This window comes from Pristis pectinata, chromosome 16 (assembly GCF_009764475.1).
Source record: "Pristis pectinata isolate sPriPec2 chromosome 16, sPriPec2.1.pri, whole genome shotgun sequence".
Taxonomy (NCBI): domain Eukaryota; kingdom Metazoa; phylum Chordata; class Chondrichthyes; order Rhinopristiformes; family Pristidae; genus Pristis; species Pristis pectinata.
In genome coordinates this window covers 2003515-2025834 of record NC_067420.1, presented here as the reverse complement: position 1 = coordinate 2025834, position 22320 = coordinate 2003515, and the positions used below count along the sequence as shown (strand labels likewise).

General features: G+C 41.7%; 1 protein-coding gene across 5 annotated transcripts in view; it reads left to right on the top strand.

Annotated features, from left to right (window-relative positions):
• The window catches only part of znf335 (zinc finger protein 335), a 58405-nt gene extending 37183 nt beyond the window's left edge, over positions 1-21222 (top strand). For all 5 annotated transcript variants that reach the window (XM_052031185.1, XM_052031188.1, XM_052031187.1 and 2 more), the window contains exons 16-28: positions 383-464; positions 1220-1314; positions 4867-5144; positions 5838-5958; positions 7258-7452; positions 8636-8778; positions 9828-9943; positions 11276-11373; positions 11523-11597; positions 14519-14602; positions 16182-16256; positions 18664-18766; positions 20747-21222. In XM_052031185.1, the coding sequence (XP_051887145.1) occupies positions 383-464; positions 1220-1314; positions 4867-5144; positions 5838-5958; positions 7258-7452; positions 8636-8778; positions 9828-9943; positions 11276-11373; positions 11523-11597; positions 14519-14602; positions 16182-16256; positions 18664-18766; positions 20747-20871 (1590 nt within the window). In that variant the 3' untranslated portion in view covers positions 20872-21222. The remainder of the gene's footprint in view (positions 1-382; positions 465-1219; positions 1315-4866; positions 5145-5837; positions 5959-7257; positions 7453-8635; positions 8779-9827; positions 9944-11275; positions 11374-11522; positions 11598-14518; positions 14603-16181; positions 16257-18663; positions 18767-20746) is intronic.
• The last annotated feature ends 1098 nt before the right edge of the window (positions 21223-22320 follow it).

The window sequence follows — 22320 nt, the reverse complement described above, 5'->3', positions numbered from 1 at the left end:
AGTGTGTTCAATTCGGATTGTGGATTATCAGTGTTTTACTGTGTACTTTTAGTTTATACCCTGTAAGATTTTGTTCAGTGAGGTCTTTACAGAACTGCCTTTTCTCCAGTGTAAACATTTTGGCTTTGAAGCGTTAGGGTTAAGGACATTCTACAGAAGTTTGTACAATATTCCAAGTAAGATTTCCTAGTGTAAATTATCTTTATTTTTCTCCTCTTGAACTATTCCTGTAATCACTGTTCTTCATAAATAGCAGAGCAGGCACTAGGAGCCAAATGACTTACTCTTGCTTCTACTGGAGTTCATTAACACACGTGAGTAATTTTTTAATCCCCTGAACTCTATATAACTTCTCTGAAAATCTGTGCATTTGTATTGACAGATGCCCCTGACGTACCACACTGTTCCAACATCAATAGTCAATCAGGATTCCTTAGGAACTGCTACTATCATTTATGAACAAGGTAAATGAGATAGAATTTTTAAAGTGTAAAAAGCAAATCTTGACTCTGAAGATCTTGTTAATGAGCAACCTTCTCTAAACCATGTGTAGGACAATAATTTGAATTGGCATAGTGTTTTTAATGTGGTAACTTTTGCCAAGGCATTTTGCAGCAGAGTATTCAAACATTGGTATCAAGAGAAAGAAATGGCTTCCAAGGAGCATCTTAGGGATTGATGGGCTTGGCATGTGTGCCCCAGCACGTGGACCCTGAACATACTGGAGTGGAGCATGAAAGGAGTGGAAGGAATGCAGAGTTCTTGGAGGAATTGAAGAGGAGGTTATGGAGGGATGGAATAAGGACGCTGGGAGTAGAAAAGGATAAGATTTTAAACTGCTCTAATAGACCTAGAGCCAAAATGTGTCAGCAAATATTATTATAAGAGTGTCTGCATTTTGGCTGGGCTTGGGTTAATGGAAAATGAAAGATGCGCAACTGATCAGACACATTCTTTAAAACTGATTTTATGCGTGTGTAAAGCTTGGATGGATAAGGCTCAATCATTGAGCGTTCACTGCTTAATTCTCTCATTGGTTGTTGAGATTTAACATCCAAATATCTGATCTTTTAGAATCTACGTGCCAATTCAATGTCTTTTTGTAGCTCATAGGTTCCTACTTGCAATTTGTTATCTGATAACTGCCCAATCTTTGTCCCGTCATTAATGAAGCATGATAACTGTGTAGTAGATGAACTTGGATATTATCTTCTGCCAGGTACAAGTGAATCATCGGAGATTGCAGCACAAAATGCCCTGGACCTCTTGCTAAATATGAGCACGCCAAGGGAGCTTGTTACAAATTCATTACAGGTATAGAACTTTGAGATAGTCTTTTCAATAAATTGTGTGTCTTTTAAAATTGTTTTATCTAAAGATGAGTCAGCCATTTAAAACCATACAATAATACATTTCATGGAAGAGCTTAGGCATGGAAAGAATTTGCTTTGAGTTTTATTTGGAATTGTCTCAAAACTGTAAGTGAAAGTGCAAGACCTACCCTGCATGTTGGGTAGTATCTTGGAGAAAGAAACGAGGGTTAATGCTTTAGCTCAACAGAGGTCAATGACCTGAAGCATTAACTTTGAGTTTCTCTGCACGTGTGCAATCTGGACTATATATTTCCTGTAGTTCCACCATTCCTGTGTATCAGAACTCTGGCATATCTGTTCCAAAATAAAGTTGTCCAAAATAGGATCTTTAAGTAAAATGCAAACTGTGATTTTGGTACTTTGGTTCTCCAAAATTCATTTTGTTCTGTTTGTGCTTGTACCTTTCACAAGAGTTTGAAGAACCCAAGCCAGTTGTTGATGGAACAGTTGCTTCATTGTGAGACAAATCAAAACTTGATGTGATGAAAAAGTTAATGGAGCTCTAGTTTATATTTGATATTTCACTTGAGCTCGACATTACAAGCAAAAGTAGATCACGAAAATAAGTTTTGTTTTGCTGGTTTATTTTAGTGTTAAATCCTTAATCAAATACTGTTGATAGAAGGATTACAGAAAATGTTTTTTTCTAAATTCAGTTGCCTTTGCTTATGTGTTTTTATGTGAATGTTTATGGTATTATTGGAAACTTTGTAGCATACTTAAAAAGTCCATGATTGTAACACACTTTCATGTTGACTTCACTTATTGTAAGCTGCTACAGCTATGGGTGATGTTAGATGGGGAAACGTGATGTGGTATTGAATGCTGTCATGAGAGATTGTATACACATGCTTCCTTCAGCCGAAGCGCCGTTTATGTTAAACTGATCCTTTTTCTCCAGTTGAATTTGTCAAGAGTAAAGTTTATTGTCGTATGCTCAAGTATGCACAATATGTCATATGCAGTGCCTCCTGTAGATACCACCAATGGTGGGGAGGGATGTGCCCATGATGTATTGGGCAGAGTCCACTGCTCTCTGCAGCTTCTTGTGTTCCTGCACATTCGAATTGCTGTACCAGACCGTGATGCAACCAGTCAGAACGCTTTCAATAGTACATTCATAGTGTTCAGTGACAAGCCAAACCTCCTCAATCTCCTAAGAAAGTAAAGACACTGATACACTTTCCTTACGATTGCATCTATGTGCTGGGCACAGGACAAGTCATCCAATATGTTAACACCCAGGAATTTAAAGCTGCTGACTCTTTCCACTGTCGATCCCCCAATGTAGACTGGCACATGTTCACCCTCCTTCCCCTTCCTGAAGTCAACAATCAGCTCTTTAGTTTTACTGACGTTGAGTGAGAGGTTGTTGTTGCAGCACCACTTGACCCGGTGTCCTGTCTCGCTCCTGTACGCTGATTCATTGCCACCCGTGATTTGTCCAGCAACAGTGGTGTTGTTGGCAAATTTGTATGTGGCACTAGAATTACCTGGATCCCACACTGTTGTCAGCTGGTAGTGGATGAGACCAATGGGGAAATACTATATTTGCCAGTGCAGCTGCAGACTTTTTCCCATATTGCTGTCAGCAACTGAAATTTCTGTGCAAATGTCCTGAACTTGCTGTTGGTTGTTTTCATGTTTTCCCACCTTGGAGTCCAGTTCAGAAGAACAAAGTTGCAGTAGTTTTCCACCATTACTGGTCTGTGCAGTATTGTGTGCCACGTTGGATCGGGCACAAGGGTTGGTTCTCTGTTGACTCCAGTGGAAGGGAATGATAGTGAGGGATTACAATGTGTGTCAGTTTAGATTTTGCTGTTTTATTTTCAATACTGCTTTAAAATTTAGCATTTTAACTTTAAAGCATTTTTAAAATATTTCTGGCATTCAGAAGCATTCATCACAAGATCACAAGACAAGGGAGCAGAAGCAGGCCATTCGGCCCATCGAGTCTGCTCCAAGGAAAAGGGAAAAAGAAATGGGGTGGGGAAAAAAACTATTCTAATCCCATTTTCCAGCCTTATCCCCATATCCCTTGATACCCTGACTATTTAGATATCTGTCTATCTCCTCCTTGAACACCCCCACTGATCTGGCCTCCACTGCTGTGCGTGGCAAGGAGTTCCACAATTTCACCACCCTCTGGGTAAAGAAATTTCTCCTCATCTGTCCTGAAACTGTACCCTCTAATTCTAATATTGTGCCCTCTGGTCCTGGACTCGCCCACCAAGGGAAACAGCTGAGCCACATCTACTCTATCCTTACCTGTCAACATTTTAAATGTCGCTACGAGGTCCCCTCTCATCCTTCTGTACTCCAGTGAGTACAGTCCAAGAGCCGACAAACGCTCATCATACTTAAGCCCTTTCATTCCCGGAATCATTCTCGTAAATCTCCTCTGAACCCTCTCCAACGTCAGCACATCCTTCCTAAGATGTGGGGCCCAAAACTGCGCACAGTATTCCAAATGAGGCCTCACTAGTGCCCCGTAGAGCCTCATCAACACTTCCTTACTTTTATACACTATACCTCTCGAGATGAATGCCAACATAGCATTCGCTTTCTTAACCACCGATCCAACCTGGTGGTTAACTTTTAAGGTATCTTGTACGAGTACCCCCAAGTCCCTTTGTACTACCGCACTATCAATCTTCTCTCCTTCTAGATAATAATCTACCCACTTATTTCTGCTTCCAAAGTGTACAACTGCACATTTCTCAACATTGAATCTCATCTGCCATTTCCTTGCCCATTCTCCTAAACTGTCTAGGTCCCTCTGCATCCTTTCTATTTCCTCTATGCTCCCTACTCCTCCACTTATCTTGTTTAGGCACATCAAGCAGTAGCTATGCACTGGGCAAATATTTCATTCTGATGAAAAGTTATTGATGTGAAAGGTTACATTTGTTTCTCTCTCCAAAGATGTTGCCTGACCTGCCCAGTATTTTCAGAATTTGTTATTATTTTTAATATTTTTTTTGTTTGAGTGTTGGTCATTGAAAAATTTCACATCCCAAGATGTGCATCTCTGCATAAGCCTTGGACTTCCATCACCTGTTTCATCACTTCAGATTAATCTTAACGTGCCTTTATGGTTTCTTTATTGTTTGTGGGGATTATAAGTGCCTACTCTACTTGGTAATTAAACAACAAAAGAGAAAAATGTTGGAAGATGGACCATTTCAAAGATTGTCTGATTTGAAAATTTTTTTGTAAAGTGCTCTAATTTTTGCATGGTGAAATAAGCCTCCACCACTTTTTCAAGATCTTTCCATCAGAGTGAGAGGAGTTCCTGTGACACTGTCTGCTCAGCCCCAGTGTGCCCTCAACATGAAACTGGAGCAGAAGCTTGATTACTAATGGACCTGAAATCCTTTGCCCCAGAGTGTTCAATTATTACATTGCTCTGAATTAAGATGTTGTTGTCAAGCCATGCTGGGGTATAGTTACAGCACCTTTGCTTTGTTTCTTGTTCATGTGCTTTACTCAGGTAGCAGTACTAAAGTCAGACAGTACAGTCCAAGACCAGTCCTCACAAGAATCTCAAGACCATGAGGAGGAGCAGTTGACCATGTCACCCCAACACAAAATCGTTGCACTTCATGTGGGTGAACACGGTGAGACTGTGGTCCAGGAGATGTATGAAACTACCACCATAGATAGCTCTGGAATCCCCCAGGTTACCATTAGCCCATACACCAATGGCACAGAATACAATATTGTCACACCGGGAAGTGAGGAGATGCAGCACACCGCCACAGTGTACAGGTAAGTGTTCCTTCTTTTAAAGAAACCATCCTGTATTCAATGTTTCATTTAAAATTAAATGTTTTCAGGCCACTGAGTATAGCACACTTTGGTTTCATTTCATCTAATGACCTGCTTTTCTTGAGTTAATTGGGTTCATTGAAAAATAACATCTTGCACTGTCCCTGCTATCCCAAAGTCAGAGTTGGGTTTATTGCCATCTGCACAAGTCCATGTGTGCACAGGTGCAATGAAAAACTTACTTGCAGCAGCATCACAGGCACACAGCATCAGATAAGCAGCATTCACAAGAAAAACAAATTCAACATATTACACACAATTTTTTTACAAGAAAGAACACAATTAGAACAAAAAAAACATCCATTTTAGTGCAAAGTGATCAAATTGGTCATAGTGTTGCTAAACTGTAGTGATTATGGTTTTGCTGGTGGGTTCAAGATCCTTTTCAGGTGACAGTGAGTAACTTGATTCCCATTTTATACTGTATAAGTGGAATGCCTACTGGAGATGCTATGATGAATTTTCTTTCTGTAAAGTAAAGCAGTTCTTTTCGTGATTCATCCTGTGCTAGAAACTGGGGGTTGAAACTGCAAAATCTCAATGATTATTGTGAATTTAATGGTGATGAAATGCTTCTGTGGTATATTTCCTTTGTGAATCCTACTTAGCTATTCTAATTTATTTTCTCATCAGTGGCTCCAGTGGCAGTGGGGACGTGGCTCACACCGTGTTAGTCAGTGGTGATGAGTTAAAGCAACACCAGGGTCGCTTTATCATGACAAACTTGCAGGGGAACCAGTTCCAGCAGATTGAGGTACATCAGAATCAGGTTTATTATCACTGACTTGTGTCGTAAAATTTGTTGTTTTGTGATTGCAGTACAGTGCAAAGACGTAAAATTACTATTACAAAATAAATAGTGCAAAAGAAAGGAATAATGAAGTAGTGTTCACAGACCATTCAGAAATCTGATGGTGGAGGGGAAGAAGCTGTTCCTGAATCATTCAGTGTCGGTCTTCAGGCTCCTGTACCTCCTCCCTGATGGTAGTAACGAGAAGAGGGCATGTCCTGGATGGTGAGGGTCCTTAGTGATGGATGCCACCGCCTCTTGAAGATGTCCTTGATGGTGGGGAGGGTTGTGCCCGTGATGGAGCTGGCTAAATCTACAACCCTCTGCAGCCTCTTGTGATCCTCTGCATTGGAGCCTCCATACCAGGCTGTGATGCAACCAGTCAGAATGCTCTCCACCGTACATCTATAGAAATTTGCAAAAGTCTTTGGTGATGTACCAAATCTCCTCAAACTCCTAACGAAGTAGAGCCACTGGCGTGCCGCCTTTGTGATTGCATCAGTGTGTTGGCACCAGGATAGACCCTCTGAGATGCTGACTCCCAGGAACTTGAAGCTGCTCACCCTTTCCACCGCTGATCCCTCAATGAGGACTGGTGTGTGTTCCCCCGACTTCTGCTTCCTGAAGTCTACAGTCAGTTGAGTGTGGTTAAAAAGTTCTCTGTTCTCCTGTGTTCACTGCTCCAGGAATTGATGGTGCACTGGTCATGTTACTGGACTAATGAACACGAGGATATGAGCTCTACAAACCTGAAATATCATCTAAAAGGGGCCTTAAAGCTGTCAATTTGTCATAACTACCTAATTTGTTCATTGATGCCTGGGAAGGAAATCTGCTGTCCTTTCTTGACCAGGCCATCGACATTCTTGAGAATATCTGAGCAGGCCCCACTGACGTAAAATCTCAACACAACACATACTGTAGCTGTTCCAGGAAGAATGCCGACCACTGCTTTCTCAGTAATGTCCCTGTCCCAAGAACATAATTTTTAACTAAAACTACCTTTTATGGTGTGAGTTGTGTTTGAGAGGAATATTTGTAATTTTGTTTTAAATTTAGCGAAGTATTCCTTGACAGTCTTATTGTTGAAACAATTTATTTGGCAAGGAGACCTGCTACACTTGGTTGTGTTACTGCAGTGACTTTCTACCACAGTGCTTGTCTCGTCTCATCTAGTTCCATTCACTGCAGTAAGGCTGGTGATCTCGGACCTGCCTGAGAGGACACCAAGTTTAAAAGTTCTCGTTTTCCTTAATTTCCCAGTTTGCAGGGGACATCACATCTCCGCCAGTTGATTCAAGCCTGCAGTCGTCAATGAAGAAGTTCTCCTGCAAGATATGTACTGCGTCATTTCATGGCCGAGCAGAGATGGAGAGTCACAAGAGGGCACACGCAGGTGAACACGGCTTCAAATGTCTTGATTGCAACTTTGCAGCCAACACATGGCCAGAAGTACGAGTAAGTATTCCTGCCCCGTCCAGATTATTTTTAGTATCAGCACTTGGGCTTTCATCAGTTGGCTGTAAGATGGCACTTGGTCAGCATTTCACCACTTTTTTTTATTTTATGCTTTGGCCTCATTTATAAATTTCTCAAACTTCTGTTAATTCAGAATTAAACAGAATCATTGAATCAAAGCAGCATAAGATGCCAGCTGGCTTTTTCTAAGACCAATCCTGTTGACCTCGTACCCTAACCCTTTCCCCATTTATTTTTGCCTGTCAAGTACTTTTTCTAATCGCTTCATGAAAACCTCAGTTGCACCTCTGTTTGCCGTCCATTCAGACCATGAATTCTATATTATGACAACTTGTATGAAGGTGATTTCCTTGTGGTTCTTTAGCTAACTGCCTTAATGCTCCACACTCTGTTTCTGAACCATTCCACCAATGGAAATGCCTCTCACTTTGACATTCATGATTTTGAGTACCGTTAACAAACTGCATCTCAATCTCCTCTGCTCTAAAGAGCACAACCGGCTTTTCAAATCCAATCCACATTATTGAAGTGGCTTGTTTCTGGGACTGTTAGTAAATGATTTCAGCACCTTGCTTGGCCCCTTTATAAGACCATAAGACATTGGAGTTAAGACATGGCAACTCGGCCCATCGAATCTGCTCTGCCATTCGATCATGGCTGATTTATTTTTTCCCTCTCAACCCCATTCTTCCTGTAACCTTTGACATCCTTACTAATCAAGAACCTATCAACCTCTGCTTTAAATGCACCCAATGACTGGCCTCCACAGCCATCAATGGCAATGAATTCCACAGATTCACTGCCCTCTAGCTGAAGAAATTCCTCCTCATCTGTTCTAAAGGGACATCCCTTTATTCTGACCATGATTTGCTAACTTGTGTGACAATGAATCATGGTTTTAACGTGCCTGTAGCTGTAGACCTGATCAGAGGTAGCACTGCCCACTGGTGCACCAACGTACAGTGATGAGGAAAGTCAACATGTAGGACGTGCACCTTTTCTGGCTTCTACCTTTTTGTTTCCTCCTTCATTTAAACACATGCCCAAGGTTTGTGAGTGGTACTGTATAGATGACTTGCCCGTGATCTATTCATGCAACAGTGTAAACTGATTATCTTCAGAATGTATCCCCCAGTAAGATAAGAACCTGTCTTGCCTGCAGGATCATATGTTGCAGCATTCCAACTTAAGACCTCACAAATGTAACCAGTGTAGTTTTGCATCCAAGAACAAGAAGGATCTTCGGCGGCATCTACTCACACACACAAATGAGAAGCCTTTCGCCTGTGATATTTGTGGACAAAGGTAAACCTTTAATTTTTGAATTTCGCACCTTTCAAACCAAGAATTCATTCTTTAAAGTTTCTGCAGAGTCTGTAAGCCTTTGTCTAGATTCCATAGGAGGTTAGGCATGCAGTTGACTTTCATTATAGTGAACACTTGGCTTATTGGTATAAATCAACAGAATATTTATTGCAAAATTATTGACAAAAAGTTCTTAAAATCTAGGATTTCTGCCTTTTTTTTTTAAGGGATTAACCATGGATTGATGCACCTCATGCCTTGTGAATGTGAACTTCTAGCTGATTCCCTTTTCTTCCATTAACCAACTTGCTCTCATTTAAACTATAATCTTTTAATATAAAAATCTACCATTTCACAATTATAGGTATTGTATCCCATCTATTTCAATCTGCCGTCTTTACCGTATTCCCCATTTCCCCTCTTTCCCCATTGCACTTCCTATTTTTGGACAACACTATTTCAAACATTATGGCCAATCATGTGTGAGGTAGGTCCTCAGAAGGTTCCTGTGGACTAAGATGTTGCCCTGTGGATGACTTGGGAAAAATTGTCCTTGATTCCCAATCTCTGCCCTCCTTCTCTTTATGAACTTGATAAATGCAGACTTAATGTAATCTAGTAAGGTATACTTAATAAATGATATTTATCTTTTGTTTGCAACGTTAATCATTTTTTCCCCCCTAGCTTTCATATCTTGGTTCATTTGCCTTAACATCCCACCTCAAAGGCTTTACCTTTTGCCCCTTCTAGCATTGTTTCTCTGTCAGTTAAGATTTCTACTCTATTTATCCTGAGCAATCAGCACACGTGGTGTTGGGGGTGTCCAGGCATTTCTTGCTTTGCACTGTGCACCCTAATGCATTGATAGGATGCTCATGTCAGGGAATCAGTCGATAAGAGATTAGCATCCAGTGACATGGATATGGATACAATGTTCTAAAACACCAATATAATACTACTGAATACCACTGTATAATTACCCCCAAAATTTGTCTTCAATTAAGTGGTTGCCATCTTATTTCCCTATATTTAATTTTTAAAAAATGAAGGTTTAATCGAAATGGCCACCTGAAGTTTCACATCGAGCGACTGCACAGCTCGGACTCTCATCAGAAGAAGCCTCGGCAGCAGCATGTCATCCTGAACAGTGATGACGAAACAATCGGTGAGTAACAAAGCAGCTGGGCGGCCTCCTTGAGAACTTGGCGAACAGAATTACTCAAAGATGTTTTGCTTGGACAATAAGTCGCAGCAAAGAGGGTCAATTGACCTACTGAGCACAGTGCTCGTGACTCGTGACCTGACTCTGAGCTGCCCTCTACGGTTGGCGAGCGAGAATCGGCATTGGTGGATGTTAATGGCAGATGCAGTGACATTCTTATCATTGTCTCGTTCATCTGAATGGAGTGGTTCTGATGCCGTGGTGTTGCTTGTGCGGAAGGAAATGAGGAAAAAGTTCAAGGATGTGGCCGTGTTGAGTGTGAAAAGCAGAAGGGGGGCACTTATAAACCACTAGGATCTTGTACATGAGAAGAGGTCAAGGGATGAAGGGGAGCTAAGTTCTGAGGACGGTGGGATATGAATGTACTGTCATCCTCCATTATCTTAGATCATCTGGTCATTGGGCACATGGTGGCCAAGGCCAAGATCATCAGAACATCACACCTCTACCCCACCAGACTACTTCCCCTGAGCATGGTTGCCCACCCGTGTGCCTGCTGCTGCAGTTTGGGCTTTCCTGCTACTTGATAGATGAAGGAAAAATGCCATCAAAAGTGCTGTGGGATATGTGTGCAGACCAAATCTTTTTCTGTGTTCACTGTTAATATTCTCTCTAGAGGATAAACTAACTGGTGACAAACCACTATCTGCAACAGGCAGATGGAAGAGACAAAAGTTCAAAATGCTGGAAAAAAAACCTCTGGCAATTTGTCGGTATCTGTATGTGGTTTACTGATTCGAGTAGGTACCCACTGGTACGGTGTATATCCACCTGAAGCAATCGCTTCTCTTTTAGTTCTTTCTCATCACGCTCCACCTTTTCCTATTATAAGGACATAAGAGGAGAAGGTGGCTCCTAGAGGCTGCTCAGCCACGCAGTAAGATCATGGTTATTCATCAAACTCAAACTCCCTTCCTCTCAGTCTCTTGATTCTATTGTGTGGTTCATGCAACAGCAAAAAAAAACCCTCTGGTACCTTATACAAGTGACCTATGTTGGATTTTTGATGACATTGCGGCATGTATTCCTAATCTTGGGAGCAGAGTCAAATTCTGCACATCCTGACAGACCTGGCTGAGATCAGCTACCTCGTACACATGTCTGAATGTAATGTTGTTGTTGCTTCTCACTGTGAGCCATCCTGCTCTGCTCTCTTCCAGATATTGTTCTGGGTTTTCAGTTTTGATTTTTAGAAGCTTGGATATTGTTTAAAGGGGCTGAGCTGACTCAGTGTCCTCTGCTAACTGAGGAAAATTGTTCGTGTCCACTGTGCAGCTCTGCAGACAGACGATGCTGTCATTTCCTCTGATCGATTCCAGGCCTTGGCCCAGGACCACATCATTGTTGCCCAAGAACAGTCCATTTCTGACCAGGTAGGTACTGCGCTGTTTATTATTCTGAGGCTTGTGTGAACAGGCTGAGGTAAACTCGCCATCGAACCGCTCCAAGGTTTTTCTACAACGTTTGTTATCGTTATCTTCTTTCCTCCTCTATCATCCCCTGCTCTCAACCACAAACTTAGGATGAGACAACGTACATCCAACACATAACGTCTGACGGACAGACTGTTCAACATTTGGTAACGGGAGATAACCAGGTAATTGTCAATTTTTCATCTGGTTGCGCTTGGATTAAATCCTACTTAAAGGGTCTCTAAATATTGGTATTGAAACATTGTAATAATGTTGACCAGTAATAAGAATCTTAATTTTACAAATAAAACTTAAATGACTGTAATCCGGATTTAATATGTTTGTATGTCAATGGAATTTATTTTGGTAGTGTATCTGATGCTCCATGAATGGTAGGGTGTGGGTCAGCAAACTGGGAATTTGTCTCATTTAATGTCCTGGAAATAATTATACTACTTCAATCCGGAGAAGTGTGAGGTGGTACACTTTGGAAGGACAAATTCCAAGGCGGAGTACAAAGTTAATAGCAGGATTCTGGGCAGTGTGGAGGAGCAGAGGGATCTGGGGGTTCCTATCCACAGATCCCTGAAAGTTGCCACACAGGTGGATAGGGTAGTTAAGAAAGCTTATGGGGTGTTAGCTTTCATAAGTCGTGGGATCGAGTTTAAGAGCCGCGAGGTAATGATGCAGCTTTACAAAACTCTGGTTAGACCACACTTGGAGTACTGTGTCCAGTTCTGGTCGCCTCATTATAGGAAGGATGTGGAGGTGTTGGAAAGGATGCAGAGGAGATTTACCAGGACGCTGCCTGGTTTAGAGAGTATGGATTATGAGGGGAGACTAAGGGAGCCGGGGCTTTACTCATTGGAGAGAAGGAGGATGAGAGGAGACATGATAGAGGTGTACAAAATATTAAGAGGAATAGATAGAGTGGACAGCCAGCGCCTCTTTCTCAGGGCACCAATGCTCAATACAAGAGGGCATGGCTTTAAAGTAATAGGTGGGAAGTTCAAGGGAGATATCAGAGGGAGGTTTTTTACCCAGAGAGTGGTTGGTGCATGGAATGCGCTGCCTGGGTCAGTGGTGGAGGCAGGTACATTGGTCAAATTCGAGAGATTACTAGATAAGCATATGGAGGAATTTAAAATAGAGGGATATGTGGGAGGAAGGGGTTAGATGGTCTTAGGCAAGGTTTAAAGGTCGGCACAACATGGTGGGCCGAAGGGCCTGTATTGTGCTGTATAGTTCTATGGTTCTATGATACTTGCTGTTCATTATTATTGGGTCTTGCTGATGACACGACGACAGATGGGAATGTATGTTTTATAAAGGACATGAGGATTATGGAGGGATACAGGTGATGGGTTAAGTGAATGGGCAAGGATCTAGCAAATGTACAATGTTGGAAAATACCAAATTATCTATTTTAGCAGGAAAATTAAACAAGAAGCTTATGACCAAATGGTGAGAGATTGCAGAACTCAGAGGCAGGGTGATATGGGTGCCCTGCTGCATGGATTGCGTGAGACAAGAATGCAGCCAGAGCAAGTAATTAGGAAAGCTAACGGAATGTTTTTGTTTATTGCTGGAGGAATTGAAGGTTTCAGTTACACAGGAGATTTGGTGAGACTGCATCTGGAGTACTGTGTACAGTACTGGTCTCTTCACTAAGAAAGAATGTAAATCATCAGTAGCAGGTCAGAAGTGGTTTAATGGGCTTCTACCTTGAATGACTGAGTTACCTCATAGGGAAAGGTGGGCAGGCTAGGCTGGAGTTTGGAAGGAGTGGGCGGCACGGTAGCTTAGCGGTTAGTGCGATGCTATTACAGCGCCAGCGATCGGGGTTTGATTCCCGTCGCTGTCTGTAAGGAGTTTGTACGTTCTCCCCGTGTCTGCGTGGGTTTCCTCCGGGTGCTCCGGTTTCCTCCCACATTCCAAAGACGTACGGGTAGGTTAATTTGGGTTTTTAAAAAAAAAAATTGGGCGGCGCGGACTCATTGGGCCGGAAGGGCCTGTTACCACACTGTAAGTAAAAAAAAAACAAAAAGAACTTGAATGAAACCTATAAACCCAACTCTTCATCAGGTTGTTGTGGAGAGCATGTTTCTACTGTTGGAAAATCTAGAGGAAAGGGTCATTCCTTAAAATTAAGGGATGGCTCATTTAAGGCAGATAAGCTTTTTTAAAATAAAATTCTGAGGGTGGAGTGTCTATGGTTTGTCTTCTCAAAGGGAAGCAGAGTTTTTGAATGTTTTTAAGGCAGAGGTAGACGTTGATGGGAAGGGGGTGAAAGATACTGACAGGTAGTAGGAATACAGAATTGTAACAATCAGATCAGCCATGTGATTGAATGGTGGAGCAGGCTTGAGGAGTGAGTGGCCTTTAATCTGTATGTTGGGGTGATAAGTTCAATCGATCCCTGCAGAGTTTTTCCATGAACATTCACGTGATGTGTCGGGCAGGATTTTAGAAGTAGCTTGTGTGCCGTGGAAACCTGGCCGATCCACTCTCTGAAAAGTTGTGTGTTCATAGATGGTTAGTGATGACCTGCATTGCTCATCTGGCAAAGGATATTATTGAGAACCTGATTAGAGATTCAGTCATTTGATCTGGGAGGGTGATTAGTTGAACCTGGGGTGACCTGTACAGGTGTAGAAAGGGAAATTGAGGGAAGATTGCAACGTGTTTTTGTGATTAAAAATAGTGGGGTTATATTTGGAATAGAAAATATTTGGAATAGAAACTCACTATTGCTGCTTGTTTTGTAAACATGACCCCTACTCAATCCTGCATGAACCAGCTGTAGAAGGGAAGATATTGGTGCATTACTTTAGTTCTGTTGGATGCTCAAAATACTCATTTACAACAGCTCTGGAATTAAAATCCTAAATTTATTGTTGGGAAGGTCATAAATAAATGTAACCTTCAGCTATTCTGTGCTGCAAATTTTCATCGTTACAAACTCTATTTAAAAGTAGGGTTCAGAGTTGAAATTTGCATTCATTAAAGTTCAGGGTAATGTATATTTCTCTGAGATAAAGGGATATAGTTTTCATTGATATATGCTTTGCTCCTAAACCTCTTAATGTTCTTTTCCTTTCTGAAGGTGCAATACATAATTTCACAGGAAGGTGTACAGCATCTTGTTCCACAGGAGTACGTGGTTGTCCCTGATGGTCACCATATTCAGGTGGGTGCCAACCTATTCTGACTGACGACATAAGAATGTTTTTTTTAATCAAAGAAATATCAGTCCAGTTTTTTTTCTTTGAAGTTTTTGGTTTGTTTTTGTTTAATATTATACTTTTTTTTTGATCTGGGGGTTTTCTCTTTATATAATTAAATTTCTTTTCAATTATTGTTTCCCATCATGTATAGTTAGAGAGCGGGAGGTCCAGATTACATATTTTACTTGAGTATAAATATTAACTGTTATTAATGTTACCCCGATCTTTGTACCATATGTAGAATCATTAATGTTACATACATTAATTTGAATTAACTTGAAATTCAATAAAAAGATTGGAAAAGAAACCTATTCTGACTTGCAATGCAGAACTGTCAGAAACTAGCATACAGGAAGAGCACCAAAATGTATGCAAGAATGGGACATGGGCATACTTACCACGCTTCAGCAGTAATCCATTGGCTGTGAAGCACTTAAATAAATGCCATTCGCAACTTTATTAATTTGTTATAGTTTTATTTTACTAAAGTTGTATTTATTATTCCCAGTTTTGTGGTTGTGCTGATATCTTTCCTTCCCCATAGGAATGGAATGTAAATGTGTACTCTTTCACTTCCCAGCAGTTACTACTGTGTATGTCTTGCCTCCTATTTGACTTCCCAAAATGCATCTTCTCGCACTTGCCAGGATTAAATTCCATCTGTTGACACTCTGCTCAACTTTCCACCTAATTATATCCCGCTGTAGCCTTAGACAACCTTCCTTGCTATCCATAGCACCGCCAACTTCCGTGTCATCCACAAACTTGCGAATCATACCTCCTCCATTCACATCCAAGTCATTAGTATATATCGCGAACGCCAATCAAAAAAGCATCCTTCTATTCTCTACCTCCTATCACCAAACCGATTCTGGATCCCAGCAGGCAGCTCGCCTTGGATCCCATGTGCCTTAACTCAAGGTCTCAGCCTACCATGTGAGACCATGTCAAATCTTTAACTAAAGTCTATGTCGACAACATCTGCAGTCCTGCCTTCGTCAGCTCCTCCTCCTGTTGCAGTAGTGTATTTGCCCCATGTTTCTTCTGTTAGCTCCATTTGATTTTGTATACCTCCTTGTAAAGTACATAGACAACCCTGTTGCATTGAAAGAATACTTTGGAAATGCAAGTCCTTGCTATGGGGATGCTACAGGCAGTATTATCATTGTATACCAGTGCTTTTGCTTATGTAAATGTATCATGTATTTCTACATTTGGCTACAATCACATCTTGACTTCATCAACACCTCTAGCTCCACAGCACAAGATTATTGAGCTCCCCTAATTATGGGCAAGTTACACATTTTTGATAGCCATGCTGCAGTAGTCAAGATCTTGGATTGTTATAACTTTTGTCTCTTTTGCCTTTCAAGGTGCTGTGTAAAGCCTACTGCTTTGATCTAGCATTTGGCCATCTATTATCTTGTCATTTCTTCAAACCTGTGACTTGTAGAATTTTACTAATCTATGAGCATTGTAAATATTAATGTTTTAGTCTATAGGTAAAATAGCACCTCATTAATTTATTGACTTTCTCTGCAGGTTCAAGATGGTCAAATCCACCACATACAATATGAATCGGATCCACAGATACACCAGGTCTTAGAGGGACAGCAGGTACTGTTCTGTTGTGAGAAGCAACTGACATTTAGAAATTGAACTATTGTATAAAGGTGTTTACAATGATTTTAAATTTAAAGGTTGCCTAAACTGTTCATAATTTGTTACTCCTGACAGCAGGAAAGTGCATTGCCTGTTGTCAAGGATCATGTTGCAGAACCATGTATTGGTGATTCAATGAGTAATAGTTCTTGCAGTTACCAAGTACTTGTCCAGCGTAAGATGTGGTTAACATGCACTGAAAGTGCTAACCTCCAGGAAAAATTCTCCACTAACTGCAGTTAGTCAACACCACACTGAGAAGGTGAAAGTCTATCCTGGTGTTGCTGCCTATGTAGCCGAAGGACCAGATCATGTTGACCGTAGCTAGCGAGTCAGAAGGGAAACCACTAACATTCTACCTTTCTCACCGAAGCAGATCCTGGAATATTTCTGGCACTGCTGGACTCCCTGTGGAGATAGCAGTGAAGTTCATCCTTGCTGGATGTGTGTCCCTCTGATCCTACACAGAGCTGGCACCTGACCAGAGACCCCATTCGCTTTTCCCACAGAACAGCGATACTTTACTTTAAGTGATAATGTCATTAATTATTTTTTAAATTATTTACATCAATTTAATATGATCAAAGTCAAGTTTATTGTCATATGCACAGGTGCAATGAAAAACTTACTTGCAGCAGCATCACAGGCACACAGCGTCAGATAAGCAGCGTTCACCAGGAGAATGAGAACATAGTAACATGGTGTCATGAGAACAACTTTTTCCTCAATGTCAGCAAAACACAAGAGCTGGTCATTGACTTCAGGAAGGGGGGTGGGGGGGGGGGGGGGGGGGGTGGATATGCTCCTGTTTCCATCAACAGTGCTGAGGTTGAAAGTTTCACGTTCCTAGGAGTGAACAATACTAATAGCCTGTCCTGGCCCAATCATGTAGATGCCACAGCCAAGAAAGCTCATCAGCACTTCTACTTCCTTGGGAGACTAAAGAAATTCAGCATGTCCCCTTTGACCCTCACCAATTTTCATCAATGCACCATAGAAAGTATCCTATCTGGATGCATCACAGCTTGGTACGGCAACTGCTCTGCCTGTGACCACAAGAAACTGCAGAGAGTTGTGGACACAGCTCAGCACATCACAGAAACCAGCCTCCCCTCCATGGACTCTGTCTACACTCTTGCTACCTCGGTAAAGCAGCCAACATAATCAAAGATCCCACCCACCCACCCACCCACCCTGGACATTCTCTCTTCTCCCCCTCCCATCAGGCAGAAGATACAAAAGCCTGAAAGCACGTACCACCAGGCTCAAGGACAGCTTCTATCCCGCTGTTATAAAACTATTGAACGGTCCCCTAGTACGATAAGATGGACTTTTGACCTCAATCTACCTCACTATGACCTTCCAGTTTATTGTCTGCCTGCACTGCACTTTCTCTGTAACTAACACTTTATTCTGCATTCTGTTATTGTTTTCCCTTGTACTACCTCGATCTGTATGGAAGATGAGATTTTTTCACTGTACCTCAGTACAAGTGACATTAATAAAGCAATTTATTAATTTACCAAATTAAACATAAATTGTACACAATTTTTACAAGAGAGAACACAATATGAACAAAAAAGTCCATTTTCAGCACAAGGTGATAAAATGTGTCGAAATAGCAGAGAATTGCTTGGTCCTTCTGACAGGAGGCAAGGCTCTATTTCCAGCTTTGCAATCAGTACAATTCTGGGCTTTTCTCAGGCAGCATTTGCACTGCTTTGAGGGTGAGAGGGGGAAGATTTAAAAGGGACCTGAGGGGCAACTTTTTCACGCAGAGGATGGTGAGTATATGGAACGAGCTGCCAGAGGAAGTGGGTGAGGCAAGTATAACAGTGTCATTTAAGAAGCATTTGGATAGGTATATGGAGGGGCGGGGCTTGGAGGGATATGGGCCGAATGCAGGAAATTGGGACTAGCTGGGTGGGCACCATGGTTGGCATGGACTGGTTGGGCTGAATGGCCTGTATCCATGCTGTATTGCTCTGACACACTGGTGTTCCATGGTGAGAGAGAGGTAACCACAGGACTCCTGCACTGACTGCCCTTCCTGGTAGTCATTGATCTCGTCTTTCTGTGTCTGTGGAGTGACCAACTCACTGAACATGCCGCCTACCCGATCATCTGCATCCCAGATACTCCATAAGGAGTCCATCTGCTCTAGTCTGCCAGGAGCTGCAGCTGGACACACTCCCTGCTGGTGTAGTTAGCGGGGACATTAGAAATATCCCTGATCGGCATCCTGCAGGAGGAGCATACCTCACTTCTGTATCTTTTATCCCAGTCCCTTCATGTTGAGGCAGATGGTTTCTATGTTTGCTTGGTCAGTCCAGTACCTTCACATGGTGTCTTTTTGTTAAAGATTGCAGTGAGCCATGATGGACAGATCCAGTATGTGCCGATCACCGACCGACAGGTAGTGACACAAGCAGAGCTGGAGGCTGCTGCACACTCAGCAGTGACAGGTAAGCAACTTCTTCTCACCTCCCGGTGTGAAGGGAAAGTTGTGGCCCGTTCTGTTTGCAGGCCATCGATCTGCTGAGTATTTCTAGCATTTGTGCCCAAGATCCACGTTTCATCCCACAAACGAGCATGTGCATTCTCTTCCCTCCCGCGCTGCCCGCACCCCTTCATCCCCCGTGCAATGAATTCTGCACCCGACATAATGTTTAACGCTTTTTCTGCTGGCTTCAGTCCTGAGCCCATTGTTTGTGGAGAAGGTCTGAGTTCAGGTAACCCACCCTCCCAAGTGCTCTCCTCCGACGCTCGCCTGTCCACCTAGTTTTACATAGATTCTTACTTAATACAGCGTTGGACAGGCCATTCGGCCTATGATGCTGTACTGATCTTGATGCCAATTTATTCTAAATGTCCTCCTGTGTATCAACACTGATCCTTGTGGAACACCACTGGTCACAGACCTCCAGCCAGAATAACAACCTTCCACCCCTACTGTTGTCTACGGGCAAACAAGTTCTGAATCCAAACCTGCAATTCACCCTGGATCCCATGAATCTTTATCTTCTGAATCGACCAACCATAAGGGACCTTAACAAACGCCTTACTAAAGTCCTGTAGATAACATCCACTGCCTTCCCCTCATCAGGCACCTTTGTCGCCTCCTCAAAAACTCAATCAAGTTTTCTTCTCCCTTCTTGTTCACCTCCAGTCTCCCCCCCCACCATCCTACCTGGTTCCATCATTCCCCTCCCCATGTGGTTCCACCCATCACTTTCCAGCTTCTGTTCCCCCCGCCCCCCCCCCCCCACCACTGCCGCCCTCCATACACACTCCTACACTGGCAATTGTTCCTCTTCCCTCTTGGTCCTGATGAAGGGTCTCGACCTGAAATGTCGACTGTTCATTTCCCTCCACAGATGCTGCCTGACCTCCTGAGTTCCTCCAGCATTTTGTGTGTTGCTCCAGATTCAAGTATCTGCAGAACCTCTTGTGTCTCTCGTATTTACTACTAACTCTTTGACATTTATTCTCTGCACCCTGGTACTTAAAAACCCTTAATGAGGGCCTATTTTATCAATCTTCACTAGATTTTCTGACATTAGAATTCCATTCCAGCAAATAATTGAAACCTGCAATAAAGTATGTATTCTGGTTCTGTTCATTTTTAATGCTGGGCTCGGTACAACCATGCTAGGATTTAAGCATTCAGTCTGGGCTGATAGCACTGAATGAAAATTACACTGCCCAAGGCACCATTTATTAAATAAGAAGATGTTAAATCAAGACTCCATTTGCTCTACCAAGCAGAAATAAGATTCCGTGTTGTATATATTTTTTTAAAAAACAGAATTCTAGTCTTTTAACCAATATTTATCCCTATAACATTATCACCAAAATCAGATAACTTGGTTATTAATCTCATTGATACATGTGAAACCTTGCCATTCAGAAATTGCTGCTCGTCTTGTACTATAGCAATGGCTACACTTCACATTAACTGATGGAAGGTAAACATTCTCACATCTTTAGCTCATTTTTCACCCCTCCCTGATGTGACTTTCTTTCTGATCCTCTTAAATACAAAGTGAAAAAAATACTCGTTCAGCATTTCTTCCTGGGTTATTTTTAAGGCATTGATGCTTTTTTTTCTCAGATATAATACATACAATTAATATTTAAATGGCTCCAAGTTCAGGATATGCAAGTAACTAACCTACAGCTACAAAAACTTGTTAAAAGCATCAAAAAACCTCATCAGAATTACTAACAGTAAGCCTCTTTGAAATCAAGCTGATTTGGGTACATCCACTTATTACAGCATTTCCAAAGGTCTCCTGTCAAAACTGTATTTTAATTGTCCTGAAGATTAGATCTTAACAGCTTTGCATAGCAGCATCTAAAAAAGGATAAGGTGACTTGGAATTAGTGTTTAAAGTTGTCTTTTCCCCGAAGACTTTTTGTCAAATGTTCCTTTTCCTCCTCAGCTGTAGCAGATGCTGCCATGGCTCAGGTCCAAGGGATCTACACCACGGAAGCTACGGAGGAACAAATCCAGCAGCTACAGTATGAGATGGCTCACGCTGAGGTCATTACGTATTCAGAAGACTGATGCAATGCAGGAGGAGGAAATGAAGACTTGAGCACTTTTTTTCCAGCAAGAGATGGAAGACAGTGAGGCCAGGAGATGAGACAAAAAAATAACTTGCCCCTTCACTGCCTCATATCAATAACTTGGTTTGCTCCTCAAATTCTCCTCACCACCTCTTGCATGTAGTGAACAAATGAAAAGCTGATTTGTACACCTTGCTTCCAGCTATCCACCTCAACCTTTCCTTATCAACAGGGCCTTTGCAGATTGGTCAATGATTAGACCAATGTGTAAACTTGGTACTAAATCTTTGCAAAAAGCCTGAACTGCAGATCTTTTTTTTTGAAGTTTATTAAAAGGTTTAGCACAATGTTTAAGATGGACCGATGAACCTGTGTGTTTTTAAAAGAAAAAAAAAATTACAAGCTTCCACCTTTTTGAGAAATCACACAGATCTATACATGACTTGTATTTAATGTATGTGTATAAAGAATATATACAAAAATATTATGTACAGATTATTGAATGCCTGCAGGTGAATGACAAGGCAAAGATCTAGTTGAGGAATCCAGTTGCTTGATCATTGTATTATTTGTCATTGCTTCTTGTTTTCCATTTTAATATATAACAGATGCTGAATTTAAAAAGAACTTGCCATTGTAGCAGTCTATTCTGATGTGGATATCGTTTTCAAGATGGAAAGGACAAAAGTGTTCTTTGCTATTTTGTCTCTTGTTTTATTTGCAGGAACTTGTAATTGTACAGATGTGGTCACATGATCCAATGTTTGTCTTGGGGTGGTGGGGAAACTGCCCCTCACGGGTGATCTCTGGAAGTCTGCAAGGTGCATTGGCCATAAACAGGCAGCTTCAAACAGCTCGGTGCTGACTTGGTTGATTTCAACGGGGCAGTAATTGAAGCAGAGCCATTCCTTTTTTTTTCTCCCCCCTGTATACAAGATACACTGCTGAAAAATTTATCTGTTGAAACATGACCCATAGTTTGTGCCATTTTGGTGAAACCAAAGTGAATAGAAAGGAATAGCAAAACCAGTATGCTGACTATATTCAGGATTATATTTGCATCTCAGGAAGAGCTAATTATTATTTCATAATATCACATTCAGCCCAGTTTATTATACCGTTCACTTCATTATTTTCATTGTGCTTGGGAGTCAACATCCCAACACATGGCATTGTTGGCCCCAAGCATGATGAAAGCAATTTCATTAACCATGGTTTCCCAGGGATGCTTGCACTAATTCTGCAAACCTAAACTGTTTCTATGGTAATATACAAAGGATTTATTGCTTTGCAACAGGCCTGAGCTATCACAGTTAACTCACCGATTCACTTTCAGACCTAGTCTCGCTGGCAAAGTGGTGGTGAACTTCCTTGAGCTGCTGCAGTCTGGTGAAAGCACTCCCACAGTGCTGATGGATGGGGAGTTCTGAAATTTAGGTCCAGCGAT